The 15,032-nt window shown below is 41.7% G+C and overlaps 1 protein-coding gene across 2 annotated transcripts in view; it reads left to right on the top strand.

Annotated features, from left to right (window-relative positions):
- prim2 (DNA primase subunit 2) overlaps window positions 1-15,032 on the top strand; it is a 90,473-nt gene that overhangs the window by 12,964 nt on the left and 62,477 nt on the right. For both annotated transcript variants that reach the window (XM_041887783.2, XM_041887774.2), the window contains exon 7: window positions 1,557-1,694. In XM_041887783.2, the coding sequence (XP_041743717.2) occupies window positions 1,557-1,694 (138 nt within the window). The remainder of the gene's footprint in view (window positions 1-1,556; window positions 1,695-15,032) is intronic.

Below are 15,032 nucleotides of genomic sequence, written 5' to 3'. Positions count from 1 at the left end.
TTTTTCAACCACTCCACAAATGTCTTGTTAACAAACTATCGTTTTGGCAAGTCGGTTAGGACATCTACTTTGTGCATGACACAAGTAATTTTTCCAACAATTGTTTACAGACAGATTATTTCACTTACAATTCACTGTATCACAATTCCAGTGGGTCAGAAGTTTACATATGCTAAGTTGACTGTGCCTTTTAAACAGCTTGGAAAATTCCAGAAAATGATGTCATGGCTTTAGAAGCTTCTGATAGGCTAATTGACATAATTTGAGTCAATTGGAGGTGTACCTATGGATGTATTTCAAGGCCTACCTTCAAACGCAATGCCTCTTTGCTTGACATCATGGGAAAATCAAAAGAAATCAGCCAAGACCTCAGAAAAAAATTTGTAGACCTCCACAAGTCTGGTTCATCCTTGGGAGCAATTTCCAAATGCCTGAAGGTACCACATTCATCTGTACAAACAATAGTATGCAAGTATAAACACCATGGGACCACGCAGCCGTCATACCGCTCAGGAAGGAGACGCGTTCTGTCTCCTAGAGATGAACGTACTTTGGTGCGGAAAGTGCATATCAATCCCAGAACAACAGCAAATGACCTTGTGAAGATGCTGGAGGAAACGGGTACAAAAGTATCTATATCCACAGTAAAACGAGTCCTATATCGACATAACCTGAAAGGCCGCTCAGCAAGGAAGAAGCCACTGCTCCAAAACCGCCATAAAAAAAGCCAGACTACGGTTTGCAACTGTACATGGGGACAAAGATTGTACTTTTTTGAGAAATGTCCTCTGGTCTGATGAAACACAAATACAACTGTTTGGCCATAATGACCATCGTTATGTTTGCAAGCCGAAGAACACCCTCCCAACCGTGAAACACGGGGGTGGCAGCATCATGCTGTGGGGTCTTCCAAATGGACAATGACCCCAAGCATACTTCCAAAGTTGTGGCAAAATGGCTTAAGGACAACAAAGTCAAGGTATTGGAGTGGCCATCACAAAGCCCTGACCTCAATCCTATAGAACATTTGTGGGCAGAACTGAAAAAGCATGTGCGAGCAAGGACGCCTACAAACCTGACTCAGTTACACCAGCTCTGTCGGGTGAATTTTGGCCCATTCCTCCTAACTTATTGTGGGAAGCTTGTGGAAGGCTACCCGAAACATTTGACCCAAGTTAAACAAACAATTTTAAAGGCAATGCAACCAAATACTAATTGAGTGCATGTAAACTTCTGACCCACTGGGAATGTGATGAAATAAATAAAAGCTGAAATAAATCATTCTCTCTACTATTATTCTGACATTTCACATTCTTAAAATAAAGTGGTGATCCTAACTGACCTAAGACAGGGAATTTTTACTAGGATTAAATGTCAGGAATTGTGAAAAACTGAGTTTAAATGTATTTGGCTAAGGTGTATGTAAACTTCCGACTTCAACTGTAAGTGCACCCCTGTGTTAAGAGAATGAATATTCTATTGGGAGGCAAAACATCTGGATGAGCAAGTTATGTTGAATGTATTACCTCATACCCCCGTTTCTGTTTTATTTCAAGGTCCCATTCCAAGATGCGTTGGATCTGGTGAGAACCAGGAAGGTCTACCTGAAGGGAGGCTATGTCTACATCCCTCACCAGGACATTGTCACCATCGTTCTCAACGACTTCCGTACAAGACTGTCCAAAGCACTTGCGGTAAGGACATTTTTGTAGACCTCTGTTTTTATTTTTATGCCGAATAATGGCATGTAACTGGAATACTTGTAATTTGAAGACTATAACATGGGTTTAAATGTGTCATATATTATTTACAGATTCACATCACATCATTCACAGCCCGACATAAGCTGTTCCTCTAGGACTTTATGGAGGTATTACGAGTAACTCCATATTATTCTAGGGATTACTCTGCCCATTATTTGAAGTCTTACATCCCCTGAGAATAGAGGAAGGGATATATTTAGTTTTTCTCAATCAATAATTTATTCATTTATTAGAAATTGAGCACCATTTAAATATTATTGTCCTCCATTTGTTAATGATGATACATTTTGCAAGGCTTGTATTTACTGGTGGCAGGTGGAGGAGGGCTCCACCAATGATTCCAAAATCGATAGGAATAACGCAGTAAATTAAACGGTGCATTTGTAGTGCTCACAAATGCCATTATCACACTAGCTCACAGGGGAAAAGGGATCTCAAATGTCTAAGTGGATATCTAGCCCTGTGTTATGGTGCACATTTGAAATGTCAATCCTTTCTCTGAATAGTAGAAGATGGCAGAGTCTGAATAAAAGCTTTGGTACAGTAAATGTAAGCAGCAGTATAGTACATCATTATGAATAAAATGCATATCTATCATGGTGTGTTTTGAAGACAATGGTCAGCATGCTTTGGTGAAATTACAATTAATTAATGCATTTAGTATGAATTTATTCATTTAGTATTAAGTGCTGTTGTGCTAGTTTGATATGGCCTGTCTTACAGCATGTCTTTGGACAAAACAAAATTCCATTAACAAGGTCAAGGTCGATTGGACAGACAGTCTGGTCAGTCATACATGCATGCATATACAAAGCAATCTAGATGTCTGCAGCGCATTGTAATTTGCCTGCATTGGAGTAATTACCTGCTTGGATGTCAGTGAGCAGTGAGTGGGATGTCTGATGAGAAGATGATTGTCGCGGGGCTGGCGATGGGATGAGGTGGATGTGTGAGAGATTGGAAGGCAGTGGGACTGGATTGCTTTTTCAAGCCGACAGGAGTAGGCGGGAAAGATGATAGTTTTTTGAGAACGGATGACAACGTACACTTGTGTAGGAGTTATAGGTCATTCCTGCAAACCACCTTCCTCCCCCTCCACGGACCAGGCTGAGATTAAAACCAAGCTGAGATCAGAGATGCTCTGAGGTTGGTGCTTTAGAAAGCAGAATCACTGTGTTATAGGCTAGACGGCAAGGCTTTTCTCCCAAAGATTGATAACAGCATGCAACTTAGTCCTCTTTGATGGAGCCCCATTCCCCTAGGAATATATCAATATATCATTGTGCTCCTTATGTAGGATACAGGTGTAGTAGGCCCTAATTGGCCGTTTAGAAGTTTCCCTTGAAATAATGATATGCTGTTGCGGTATTATGGATATGCCCAGGGACTTCTGTGAGAGATGGTTTATTAAAGGGAAATTTAAAAAAATGTCCAATTCATATTTGTCATCCAGCACATTAGTAGACAATGCCTATTCGGAATTGGTTAAAGTCACATGATGCACACCGATGTCATTGGAAACACTTATCTTCCGCTATTTTTTATTCCACAAACATAGAAACGCGCCTTTTTCTTTTGTTGATGTTGGAGTGGTGCTAGAGATTATGAAAATGTGTGCTATTTCCCTTTTTAAGTGGGAAAGTGACATGCTTACTTACACCAGTGGTCTCAAACTCATTCCACGGAGGGCAGTGTGTGTGGGTTTTTAGTTTTTCCTTTAAATGAAGACCTAGACAACCAGGTGAGGGGAGTTCCTTACTAATTATTGACCTTAATTCATCAATCAAGTACAAGGGTGGAGCGAAAACCCGTAAAGGAAAATATTTTCCTTTACATATTAAATGTTTAATTACTTTTAAATTTTACTATGGTCTTAATGATCAATACTTTGTATTTATGTACCTTTAAAAATATTACGAGCTGAATATTATATGAATTTCTATATTGTACCTGTGGGTCACAAAAAAGGAAATGGTAGCCTAAATGTCTGACAGAGCATAGCACCTTTATCTCCACCCACTATTCTCATTCCATTGTCAGAGACGCAACAGATTTTTTATCCATTCCAACATGTTCCGCACCAAAAACATTAGCTTATCTGCGTTGCTAGGTGACAGCTCCGAAGTGAAATTGCCTTTTCCCCATGAACTTCTGAATGACTGTTAGTGTTTCACTTTCTGTGAGTCTATATCTCGGAGAACAGAAATAATGCTGTGGACCAGACACATACATATGCCATGATGGCATGAAGTACCAGACGAATAATGTAGAACTGAGAGTTTGTTTATGAGACCATGCTTTTATTTTGGAATCCACAGCCCCTTAAGCTACATTCCCTGGTGTATGGGCATGTGACATCATGAAGGGACTTCATGCCAGAATATCAAGCTGCTCACACATTTTACCAAGCAGCTATCATGTCACGCCGTAGAGACAGTTTCTATTAGTTATCCATGTAACTAGTTCTACTATTCTGGTTCTGTCTGAGATTTGATAATTCTATTGAAAGGTTGTTTTTCTGAATATTCTCCTCAATGATAACAATGAACTTCAATATTGACAAAAAATAAGAGTTGAGTGGTTCTCCAATCCTTAACCCATGACCTCTGGTAATTGGGTTTAGTAAATCAGTCCCCCTCTTACTATGTGTAGTAGTGTATGGTTGCATGGAGTGTGTGGGTACCAGAGTGGAGTTGTCTGTCTGACGTGTGCAGGCAGTACTATATGGCCTGCTGGAGGGCTGACCAGAGGCAGTTCTACTTTAGAGGAGTTGAGTAGAAAAATACACTGGGGTTGCACACATTTTGACATTTTATTTGTCTCTGTGTGAAACATGGCGCACATTTGTTCTTTATCTGGATATATTTTTTATTTGTATCCAACATAAGTAGATTGCGTATTGCTGTTACAGGTATTGGCTAGGCTACTTGACCAATTTCCTTTCCAAGTTATACATTTGTCTTGCTATTACCATTTTCCTATGCATGGCTTGGATTATTCATGTTTCTCCATTTATGTGATCTATACTAGTGTTGCACGGTATACCGAAACCTTTTGATACTAGAACATGAAAAACGGTTTGGTACTCAAATTTTTGTTACTTTCAGTACTGTCAAATGTGTCTATCAGCGCAGCCCACCCCTTTTATTATAGCGCCAACCGTGACTGCTCCACTTACTCATTGCTAGCCTTCACTGGGAGTCTGAATCATGTTAGCTCCCCGCTCATGCTGCACAGAAGTTAACACACTTGAATAATGCGACGCGCATGTGGAAATGTTGAAACTGTAAATTACTGTTCGCAACTTCACAAAACAATGTCCATATGTGCTAGAACACTTTACAATGCAAGAAGATACCGGTAGCTTCCAGCTTTGTAGGCTAGCTTTGCTTGCTAGGTAAAGCTAACATCAATTCACTACCCAAGTACTTTGTTTGTTGTTATATACAAACCATAATGCAAAATATGCTGATTTCAAGGCTGATTGCCACCAAAAACTTCATTAATTTGATTATTTGGTCTCGCTCACGTCTCTTCCAAAATATGATCTATTGCCTCAGCGAACTGACTGTGCTCCGACGGACCGCTCCCTCTTGCCTCGTGAATGATGTCATTACTGATTAGCGACAGCACACATTTTTATAAAATAATCTACTTCTATGCAAATGTATTTATTGTACTGATTAACAACATCTTAAATGGAAGGGAAACTGATTTTTTGTCGTCTGTAGCCCCATGAAATCAGCCAAAACAAGCTAAAACTCAATGCATGCACACACTCCTGTTGAATATGCATTCACCTGTATTGTGGATAGGCCATACCCAGTTATCAATAGATTTACCATTCAAATAAATTATTACCGAAATGTAGTTCGATTGGTAAAAACAGTCAAATTGATTGTATGATTGATTCATTAATGCGTACATTGCTGTCTCTGAAAAATTGACATAAAAATGTTCAAATGTAATGATATTGAACTCAAAAGATGCCCAATGATTGAACAGAGCAGTAGCTGAGTTTATCTGTCTGGATGAAGTGCCATTCTGTGACTTTGGCTAATATGCCTTCTTTTTTTGCCATGGCATAATTTTGGTATTGTGATGGTATTGTGATAGTAAACCTGGTATCGAAGTCAAAATTCTGGTCTTGTGACAACACTACCCTATACCATACGGCTATATATAGTTGGATATGTTTAACACCCCGGCCATCCTATAATCCAAACTAGATGCCCTCAATCTCACACAAATTATCAAGGAACCTACCAGGTACAACCCTAAATCTGTAAACATGGGCACCCTTATAGATATCATCCTGACTAACTTACCCTCTAAATACACCTCTGCTGTCTTCAACCAGGATCTCAGCGATCACTGCCTTATTGCCTGCGTCCGTAACGGGTCCGCGGTCAAACGACCACCCCTCATCACTGTCAAATGCTCCCTAAAACACTTTATCGAGCAGGCCTTCCTAATTGACCTGGCCCAGGTATGGATATCGATCTCATTCCGTCAGTAGAGGATGCCTGGTTGTTCTTTAAGTGCTTTCCTCTCAATCTTAAATAAGCATGCCCCATTCAAAAAATTCAGAACTAAGAACAGATATAGCCCCTGGTTCTCCTCAGACTTGACTGCCCTTGACCTTCCCCAAAACATCCTGTGGCGTACTGCATTAGCATCGAATAGTCCCCGCAATATGCAACCTTTCAGGGAAGTTAGGAACCAATATACACAAGCAGTTAGGAAAGCAAAGGCTAGCTTTTTCAAACAGAAATTTGCATCCTGTAGCACTAACTCCAAAAAGTTTTGGGACACTGGAAAGTCCATGGAAAGTAAGAGCACCTCCTCCCAACTGCCCACTGCACTGAGGCTAGGAAACACTGTCACCACCGATAAATCTACAATAATCGAGAATTTCAACAAGCATTTTGCTACGGCTGGCCATGCTTTCCAACTGGCTACCACTACCCCGCCCCGCCCCGCTTCTCCTTCACACAAATTCAGACAGCTGATGTTCTAAAAGAGCTGCAAAATCTGGACCCCTACAAATCATCTGGGCTAGATAATCTGGACCCTTTCCTTCTAAAATTAGCCGCCAAAATTGTCGCAACCCCTATTACTAGCCTGTTCAACCTCTTTCGTAACGTCTGAGATCCCCAGAGATTGGAATGCTGCCGCAGTCATCCCCCTCATCAAAGGGGATGACACTCTAGATCCAAACTGTTACAGACCTATATCCATCCTGCCCTGCCTTTCGAAAGTTTTTGAAAGCCAAGTTAACAAACAGATTACCGAACATTTTGAATCACACCGTACCTTCTCCGCTATGCAATCCGGTGTCCGAGCTAGTCATGGGTGCACCTCAGCCACGCTCAAGGTCCTAAATGATATTATAACCGCGATCGATAATAGACAGTACTGTGCAGCCGTCTTCATCGACCTGGCCAAGGCTTTCGACTCTGTCAACCACCGCATTCTTATTGGCAGACTAAATAGCCTTGGTTTCTCAAATGACTGCCTCGCCTGGTTCACCAACTACTTCTCAGATAGAGTTCAATGTGTCAAATCGGAGGGCCTGTTGTCTGGACCTATGGCAGTCTCTATGGGGGTGCCACAGGGTTCAATTCTTGGGCCGACTCTGTTCTCTGTGTATATCAATGATGTCTCTCTTGCTGCTGGTGATTCTCAGATCCACCTCTACGCAGACGACACCATTTTATATACATCTGGACCTTCATTGGACACTGTGTTAACAAACCTCCAAACGAGCTTCAATGCCATACAACACTCCTTCCGTAGCCTCCAACTGCTCTTAATCACAAGTAAATCTAAATGCATGCTCTTCAATCGAACGCTGCTGGCACCCACCCACCTGACTAGAATCACTACTCTTGACGGGTCTGACCTAGAGTATGTGGACAACTACAAATACCATAGGTGTCTGGTTTAGACTGTAAACTCTCCTTCCAGACTCACATTAAGCATCTCCAATCCAAAGTTAAATCTAGAATCGGCTTCCTATTTCGCAACAAAGCCTCCTTCACTCATGCTGCCAAACATGCCCTCGTAAAACGGACTATCCTACCGATCCTTGACTTTGGCGATGTCATTTACAAAATAGCCTCCAACACTCTACTCAGCAAATTGGATGTAGTCTATCACAGTGCCATCCGTTTTGTCACCAAAGCCCCATATAAATAATAATAATATAATAATATGCCATTTAGCAGACGCTTTTATCCAAAGCGACTTACAGTCATGCGTGCATACATTTTTGTGTATGGGTGGTCCCGGGGATCGAACCCACTACCTTGGCGTTACAAGCGCCGTGCTCTACCAGCTGAGCTACAGAGGACCACGATACCATATACTACCCACCACTGTGACCTGTACGTTCTTGTTGGCTGGTCCTCACTACATATTCGTCGCCAAACCCACTGGTTCCAGGTCATCTATAAATCATTGCTAGGCAAATCCCCGCCTTATCTTAGCTCATTGGTCACCATAGCAACACCCACCCGTAGTATGCGCTCCAGCAGGTATATCTCACTGGTCATCCCCAAAGCCAACACCTCCTTTGGCCGCCTTTCCTTCCAGTTCTCTGCTGCCAATGACTGGAACGAACTGCAAAAATCTCTGAAGCTGGAGACACTTATCTCCCTCACTAACTTTAAGCATCAGTTGTCAGAGCACCTTACCGATCACTGCACCTGTACACAGCCCATCTGAAATTAGCCCACCCAACTACCTCATCCCCATATTGTTATTTATTTTGCTCAGTTGCACCCCAGTATCTCTATTTGCACATCATCTCTTGTACATCTATCATTCCAGTGTTAATACTAATTGTAATTATTTTTCACTATGGCCTATTTATTGCCTTACCTCCATAACTTGCTACATTTGCACACACTGTATATATACTTATTTCTGTTGTATTTTTGAGTTTATGTTTTGCTTTACCCCATATGTAACTCTTGTTGTTTTTATCGCACTGCTTTGCTTTATCTTGGCCAGGTCGCAGTTGTAAATGAGAACTTGTTCTCAACTGGCTTACCTGGTTAAATAAAAATATGCTGTTGCCACTGCAGTACTTGGCCTAAATCACAAACCAGTGCTTGGAATGTATTGTCTTGGCAAGATTGGTGGAATCTGTATAACCCCAGTACTTGTATGCATACACATGAAATTTCCTTGCTTCACTCTATCCTTCACAGTTCTCTTCAGATATGCAGCGCGACATGTCATCCCCTGTGGCACACCTCAATGAGATCTCACTCCTCACAAGGTCTCTGGCATTATTGGAGCCCAATGGGCTATTTCCACTGGAAGTGACCATTTTAAAAAGCGTATTGTAAGGAGTGTCCTGGTATTCATGCAGAGACATGACACGGCCATTACTGCCTTCTTCCTCTCTGTTGTGGAGGAGTACAAAGGAGTTTAAGGCTGGTGTGTGTGAAGAAACTGACAAATCTGTAAAACTGAGGCACTGAGGTTTCATCTGGGAGAGGAACCTTTTAATTTGTTGGGAAAATTCAAATTTTCACATTTGTTTCCAAATGCAATACTTTTAGATAAACTTGTACACATCTACACAGTCCTATATTAAACATGATATCAATTGTTCACATCTTAATGTATAGAGTTTTGATAATAAAGTGTAGCCTACATAAAATATACATCTGCAGTGGAAAACAAACAAATACTCAAAAAATGGTTGACATTTGTAATGAAACAGTAGCCCTAAATGGATTGTGAATAATTACCATAAGTTGTGTTCAGTTTTACATTTAACTGTACATTGCAGCTGCAGGAAGTGTAGTTCGACATGTACCACCTCATTATGATGAAAATGTTTAGATACGAGGTATCTAAGTATATGACATGGTGGATTCGGTGGTGGTAATCTGTGGTAATTGCAGCTACAGTCTGCTTGAGTCTAATGACCTCTAAAATTCAAATGAGAAACTCGGTCATAGTAAACAATGTGGAGGAGGATTTAATTGCTGCTATAACCAGGGATATTAAAAATGCACACATGATATGGGGAATAATAATACATCTGACAGCTTTGGGAACAGAATGTACTTTATGTACTGATATTGCCAACCCAAAGCCCGATTTTGAGCTTTTTAATTAAAGTCTGGGAACAGTACTTAAAGTTTGCATCCAAAGTCAATCATCAGGCGAAGTAGTTGCTAAGGTTTTGCTCAATTAGGATTTGCTGAGAGATCCAAAGGAAGTCGCTCTGTGTTCATTACTCAACCCTGTAGTCGTTTTAGTTGGAGAGAACTAGGCCTATCTCTTCCCCACACTGTAGTGTAAACCTAAATTCTCAAAATTCTGTAATGCAATATTAAGGAGGCATATGCCATATTTAAGGGCTCTGTTTGGTAGATGGCAAACCAGTTTTTGCTTTTACCCACCTCCCTATTACACAAGCCTCCTTTGCATTCCTGCCAAATGCATTGTGACAGCTAGTGAATGAATTTCATTTCTGGCCAGTATTCCTGCTCTTCAGTCAATCAAATAAGTCGTCTAAATTATTATTTTGTTTGCGGACGGATACAGACATTGCCAGTCAGGAATTGCCACTCATACAGTGCATCAATGAGCTGTGTGATGGCTGTATGAAGCATCACTCTAATCCATCTCGCCAAATGAAAACATATGCTGCCTGCACATTTGCCCTCCGATGGCATTTGGAATATCGGCTGCTGGAAGAAAATGAAATGTGTCAGTCTTCATACGGCAGAGAGCCGCCGTAAATCAAAGCCGGAATTAGACTGTTATGAGACTCAAAATAGTTTCCATAGTCATGTTGAAATCAATTGGCAGGTTAAATCCAACCAGAAACATGTTTTTTTTTTTTTTTTTTGTGGTTCACTGTTTGATGGATGAAAATCATATTGGAAGAAGTGTCAGACAGTGAACATCGAGGGTGTCACCTGTACCGTGTAGATTTCTGGAACAGCCCTGGCCTAAACGCAAGTGTCAAAAATAGCACCTTGAACACCTCGAGTTCTCGAATAAAGACATTCCTTTTAAAAATATATACAGTGCATTCGGAAAGTATTCAGACCCCTTGACTTTTTCCACATTTTGTTACGTTACAGCCTTATTTTAAAATTGATTAAATCAATGTTTTTCCTCATCAATCTACACACAATACCCCATAATGACAAAGCGAGATCAGGTTTTTAGAAATGTTAGCAAAATAAAAAAACTAATACCTTAATTACATAAGTATTCAGACCCTTTGCTATGAGACTCAAAATTGAGCTCATGTGCATCCTGTTTCCATTGATCGTCCTTTTAGATGTTTCTAGTCCACCTGTGCTAAATTCAATTGATTGTGCCTTTCCAAATCATGTCCAAAGGATTTGTCCGTAGAGCTCTTGTCGGGATTGTGTCGAGGCACAGAACTGGGGAAGGGTACCAAAATATTTCTGCAGCATTGAAGGTCCCCAAGAACACAGTGGCCTCCATCATTCTCAAATGGAACAAGTTTGGAACCACCAAGACTCTTCCTAGAGCTGGCTGCCTGGCCAAACTGAGCAATCGGGGGAGAAGGGACTTGTTCAGGGAGTCCAAGATTGAACTATTTGGCCTGAATGCCAAGCGTCACGTCTGGAGGAAACCTGGCACCCAAGCCAACGCAGGAGTGGCTTCGGGAATAGTCTCTGAATGTCCTTGAGTGGCCCAGCCAGAGGCCTGACTTGAACCCGATCAAACATCTCTGGAGAGACCTGAAAGAAGAAAATGGAAGGAATTCCCAAATACAGGTATCCTAAGCTTGTAGCGTCATACCAAATAAGACTTGAGGCTGTAATCGCTGCCAAAGGTGCTTCAACAAAGTACTGAGTAAAGGAATATTTTTTTATACATTTGAAAACAATTCTAAAAACCTGTTTTTGCTTCGTTATTATGGGGTGTTGTGTGTAAATTGATGAGGAGGGGGAAAAAAACATTTGAATCCATTTAAAAATAAGGCTGTAACATAACAAAATGTGGAAAAAGTCAAGGGGTCTTAATACTTTCCGAATGTGCTGTATGTGAAAGACATTTTACAAATTGGTGCATTCACCTTATAGCCAGTGGGATAACCACTTTTGGGATAACCACTTTACAATATGTTTTTTTTTTTGGGGGGGTGGGTAGAAGGATTACTTTATCCTATCCCAGGTATTCCTTAAAGAGGTGGGGTTTCAAGTGTCTCCGGAAGGTGGTGAGTGACTCCGCTGTCCTGGCGTCGTGAGGGAGCTTGTTCCACCATTGGGGTGCCAGAGCAACGAACAGTTTTGACTGGGCTGAGCGGGAACTGTGCTTCCGCAGAGGTAGGGGGGCCAGCAGGCCAGAGGTGGATGAACGCAATGCCCTCGTTTGGGTGTAGGGACTGATCAGAGCCTGGAGGTGCCGTTCCCCTCACAGCTCCGTAGGAAAGCACCATGGTCTTGAAGCAGATGCGAGCTTCAACTGGAAGCCAGTGGAGTGTGCAGAGGAGCGGGGTGACGTGAGAGAACTTGGGAAGGTTGAACACCAGACGGGCTGCAGCATTCTGGATGAGTTGTAGGGGTTTAATGGCACAGGCAGGGAGCCCAGCCAACAGCGAGTTGCAGTAATCCAGACGGGAGATGACAAGTGCCTGGATTAGGACCTGTGCCGCTTCCTGTGTAAGGCAGGGTCGTACTCTCCGAATGTTGTAGAGCATGAACCTACAGGATCGGGTCACCGCCTTGATGTTAGCGGAGAACGACAGGGTGTTGTCCAGGGTCACGCCAAGGCTCTTTGCACTCTGGGAGGAGGACACAACGGAGTTGTCAACCGTGATGGCGAGATCATGGAACGGGCAGTCCTTCCCCGGGAGGAAGAGCAGCTCCGTCTTGCCGAGGATCAGCTTGAGGTGGTGTTCCGTAATCCACACTGATATGTCTGCCAGACATGCAAAGATCCGAAATAAAATTAATATAGGTGGCCGGGAAACAATCATTAGGCTAAGTGGATTTCGACTCATCGATACTGCTTACATTACATGGGACGTGCAAATTCACGATCATCATGCTCTCTCCCTCCTCCGTGTAAAGAAATTTGACTGCAACCAACCAACCACAGCGCACACAAATTGTACATGGAGGCGGGACAGACAGCAGACTGCGTTTCCCTGTCATCGCTTGCTTTGTGACTGACAGGCGCCTATCCTATCAATACATCGCTAGAAGATGTTTATCATTCATTCTAGCGTGGTGATCACCAACCGGGCGATGGACTGGTCATTCTTCAAGGCATTCCTAGTTTATCACCAAACATTTCTGTCAAAATGATAAAGGCTTTTTTTTTTTTTTTGTCTTGTGCTGTTGGTGGTCGGTGCACTTGATTCAGAAGCCCTGCGTGCCTGGTAGGCAAAGTGTTCTCATTTTAAACCATTTCATTTGTCTGAAAGGACAACATCCGCCTACCCGGCGGATCAGGAGAGCTGTGGCTAAATCAAGTGCGCTGACTGCGCTGGACAATCGAAAAGCTCAAATCACTGTGCCTACAGCTTCCACGACCCCACATCAAAGTTTGATACTAGCCTATGTGAGATTTCATGGTGTTTAAAACCATGACCAGAGAGAGACTGTCAAAGAATACAGCAAAGAGCTGAGGTTTTTATGAGTGAGTTGATGTTTGTTTTTATTCCGCACTGTCAACACTTTTACAAAACCTCATGTGTTTCTCCCTACTTCCACTCACGCTGCAATGAATGAGGAGGCAAGTGTATCGATAGGTCTGTGTTTTTATTAGCAGCTCGTCGTGTCTGTTTTTAATATCAAGGAATATTTCACTTTCTCTGGTCATAGGAACAACATGAATTTGTGCATGAGGCAGAAATAATGCGATGTTACTTTAGTTTCGCCATCAGGTGGAAGACTGTCCCCTAACTCTGGTCAGGGGTGTATTTATTCTGCCGATAATGTTTCTTAAACAGATCTAAATGGGGAGGGACCCACCTGCATTTGACCAATAGAAACTAGTTTAAATTGCGAATCTAAACGTTTTGCAACTGTTTGGTGGAATGAATACACCCCAGTCTCACTGGAGGAAAGGAGGGACCGTGAGAGGTGGACCCTCTGCTGCTCTCTCCCTCCGCTGAGATTGACTATCAGATGCAGGTACCATCAGTCCAGTAAAATAAAAAGCAAATTATTAAAATGTATGCTCAGCTGTGTCTTGCAAGTGATGCAGCAACTGAATCTATTTTCATATCAAAGCTCGAGTTTTGAAATATAATATGGTCAGAACAATATTGGCAGTGTTAGGCCTACTGTATTAGGCCTACTGCAAACTTCATTCCCACAGAACTGTTTTTATTAGGTAAATGTTGCATAGGGTTACATTTTCACTCAACAAAAAAACAACGGTCGATCTCTGCTTGCTTTTTGACTGTGAAAGTGATCTTGACTCAGAAAAGGTTGGTGACCGCTGTTTTTTATTTATTTATTTATTTCACCTTTATTTCACCTTTATTTCACCTTTATTTAACCTTTATTTAACCAGGTAAGTGGGTGAGGGCTTGACGGACTAGTGAATTGAAACTTAAGTGAAAAGTAGCCTAGGTAATATGAAGTGGGAAAAATAGGTGGTCCATCTCAATAGGTGGTCCAGGTCAGACATGACATGGCACAAGGTGGGGGGAGACCAACTCCTTGAATGCCCTACAATTTTGCAGTTGTCTAAAAAACACTATTTTTCGCAAAACACATTTTCTTACCCTTTAGTGTGTGTACTGTATTTATACTTGAGCGGCAATGCTCCCTCTAATTTCAAGTAGGCTACTGTGGCTTTTTGATCCTAATGTAGGCCTACCATCAAAAATAATGGAGAAAATGCATCCCATAACATTTTAACATGGAAATAGCTGTTCTCTCATTCAGCCAATGTGTGGTGTTCAATGTAGGCCTGAAAAAAACATACATGGCTTGACATTAACCTGTTTATCCACTTGTCCTTCAGACAAGGAGGTGACTGAAAATGCTGTTGTTGTTTGATGCAAGCAACCGCTTTACAAAATAAAATGCATTATTATTGTCATACCATTATTACAGAGAACCTTAACAATTATGCTACCCTTTGCCTATTGGCTAAGCTTATTCAAGCTTGTCTCAAAATACAACGCTGACTAAAAAAGCTCTTTTACCTGACTCACTTTTCAAATATGTCTAGAAATGTACACGTTTTTGTGCTCTTGTAGAAAGCAATCACTCCCCCATTGCTGACTACAAATGATCT

The sequence above is a fragment of the Coregonus clupeaformis genome, chromosome 1, assembly GCF_020615455.1.
Source record: "Coregonus clupeaformis isolate EN_2021a chromosome 1, ASM2061545v1, whole genome shotgun sequence".
Classification (NCBI taxonomy): domain Eukaryota; kingdom Metazoa; phylum Chordata; class Actinopteri; order Salmoniformes; family Salmonidae; genus Coregonus; species Coregonus clupeaformis.
Note: the sequence above shows the minus strand (reverse complement) of the source record. Positions and strands in the feature narration are given on the sequence as shown.